The sequence below is a fragment of the Sesamum indicum genome, unplaced genomic scaffold (assembly GCF_000512975.1).
Source record: "Sesamum indicum cultivar Zhongzhi No. 13 unplaced genomic scaffold, S_indicum_v1.0 C00470, whole genome shotgun sequence".
Taxonomy (NCBI): domain Eukaryota; kingdom Viridiplantae; phylum Streptophyta; class Magnoliopsida; order Lamiales; family Pedaliaceae; genus Sesamum; species Sesamum indicum.
In genome coordinates, this window is record NW_011629749.1 from 1 (window position 1) to 2,243 (window position 2,243).

General features: G+C 31.8%; 1 protein-coding gene across 1 annotated transcript; it reads right to left on the minus strand.

Moving 5' to 3' along the window:
* Positions 1 to 1,200: 1,200 nt before the first annotated feature.
* Positions 1,201 to 2,041, minus strand: LOC105155177 (15.7 kDa heat shock protein, peroxisomal). Its single transcript, XM_011071033.2, has 2 exons — positions 1,728 to 2,041; positions 1,201 to 1,629 (listed from the first exon to the last, which is right to left on the minus strand). Exons 1-2 carry the CDS (start codon positions 1,858 to 1,860, stop codon positions 1,334 to 1,336), a joined length of 429 nt encoding a protein of 142 aa, XP_011069335.1. The 5' UTR covers positions 1,861 to 2,041; the 3' UTR covers positions 1,201 to 1,333.
* Positions 2,042 to 2,243: the final 202 nt, after the last annotated feature.

Below are 2,243 nucleotides of genomic sequence, written 5' to 3' on the forward strand. Positions count from 1 at the left end.
ATCAAGTTTTGAGTTTTATATTTATAGCAAGATACATACTATGCATTATGCAATCTATTTTATTACTTATAAATTTATGTCGAAATTTAGTGATCCCTATGAATTAATCTAAAGATAATGATGATGATGATGATAATAATAATAATAATAATAATAATAATAATAATAGATTGAACAATTTTAATTATTTTTATTATTATTTTATTATATATATTGAGATAAAAAATTTAAATAATATTTACGATATTTTAAAATCCAGACACTCGATTCATACTAAATTTAAATATATATAAGACTGTGTCCATTAAATCATATTAGACGGTATGATTTAAAATCACATGGTTTAATTCAACGATACACTGTCTTGAATGATTACTTTTATGTTCCGAGTATGATATCTTGACATCCGTACATTCAATAAGTCTAAAACTTTACCGAATGTATTTTTCTGTAGGTTTGATCACATCTAACGGTTTGATCTGAATTTTGATGGCCCGATTAACCCATGTTGTTCAACAATGTATGATGATAGTTACATCAATTTAATACGAATATTTATAAATATCAAAATTTATTGCAGATTGTGAACGTATATTAATCGCAACTATAAAATATTTTTATGTATTTCGATTGTATTATTTTAGATCATAGATACTTTTCTATAATTTTTAAATTGTTCAGTATGAAATTTTTTTTGATATATTTTATTAATTATATTACTACTAAACTAATTAGTAGTTTATATTTATAACAATAAATTATAATTTCATACAATATTTTGGTATATTTATAACATATATAGTATACATTATGCAAACCTATTTTATCACTTATAAATTTATATAGATATTTGATAATTTGATCCCATGATTTAATCTAATAATAATAATAAATAAATAATAATAAAAAAAAAATACCAAATTCGAGCTCATCATGTAAAAGTCGAACTCGAGCTCGCCAAAAGCTCAACTCATTGCCGCCCTGCATTGCTACTATGTTGTTTCGCTGGTTCCGTTTCCCAACTCTTCTTACTTGTTGGTCCTGATCCAGAACGAAAGTCCAAAACTGTCGGACCCATATTATTTCGCACGCATCAATATTAATAGTGTATGTCTAATTCTTAAAAAACTAAGAGTAATTTATACAAATTATATTGATGTTTTTTATGGATATATGAGTAATTTTTTAAAAGATAAGAAATTATTATGTAAATAGGATATAATAAAACGTTTTACTTCACAAACATACAAAACTGATTACTGATCATTATTGACCCAAACAGTACAATCCCACCGGTTCTGAAGTCGATGATCATCATCAGTTCACAAGCTCATCAAAGCTTGCTGGTTATATTGATATTCCTAACTCTAGAAGGCTTGGGAGTTGTATCCTTGGGTACAACCACCGTAAGCACGCCGTTCTCCACCTGAGCTTTGATCTGATCTACCTTCACATCCTCCGGCAATTCAATCTCCCTCGAGAAATCTGCTTTCCCCAATGTTTTCCTCTCCGCCACATGCCAAACAACGTCTTTCTCTTTCCCCTGCTGCTCCTCTTTCCCACCTTCCGCTCTGATCACCAGGGTGTTCCCCTCCTCCACCTGAACTTTTATATCCTCCTTGCTATACCCTACCATGTATATATCCATCCAAACACACCTCCATCGGAATCTGAATTTGGAAATGCAAAGCATTTCAATTAATTAAGGGAGGGATCGCAGAACTGACCTGGGACGTTGATTTTGAAGATGTGAGCGGTTGGGGATTCCAGCCAGTCAAGGAGGGCTGTCGATCCTGGGGATGTGCGGTAGATTGTGGGGCTGAGGAAGAAGCGCCTGAAAGGATCGCCAAACAAAGCCATGTGATTTTCCTTCTGAGAGAATGTGTGTGTGTTGTAGTTGTAGAGTTTTGAGGGAAGCAAAGGATTTAAGGGTGGGAGGGTTGTTTGGCTGAGGGGAAATTGGATGAATAATGATATTTGTGTAGAAGGTGCGCTCTAGAGCCTCTGGAAGGTTCCAGGAGGCTTATCTGATATCTCCATTTCGTACTTTGAAGAAGATGATAGAGTGGTGATCTGGTGTATTCTGGTATATGTTTTTACCCTGAACAACGACCAAACCAACCAATAACAAATAAATTAAAAAGAAAATTATATTTAACAATATCTGACCTGTTAATTTTTGCTTTGTTATTTTAATTTTTAATATTTAATTTTAATTTCTTATTTAACTTAGGATTAAATAC

What these genes read in the sequence shown, in the direction of transcription:
- LOC105155177 (XM_011071033.2), bottom strand. Translation starts at nt 1,860, where the DNA reads ATGGCTTTGTTTGGCGATCCTTTCAGGCGCTTCTTCCTCAGCCCCACA. An exon ending in CTTCAAAATCAACGTCCCAG is followed by an intron (nt 1,630 to 1,727) that starts GTCAGTTCTGCG and finishes TATACATGGTAG; the next exon opens with GGTATAGCAAGGAGGATATA.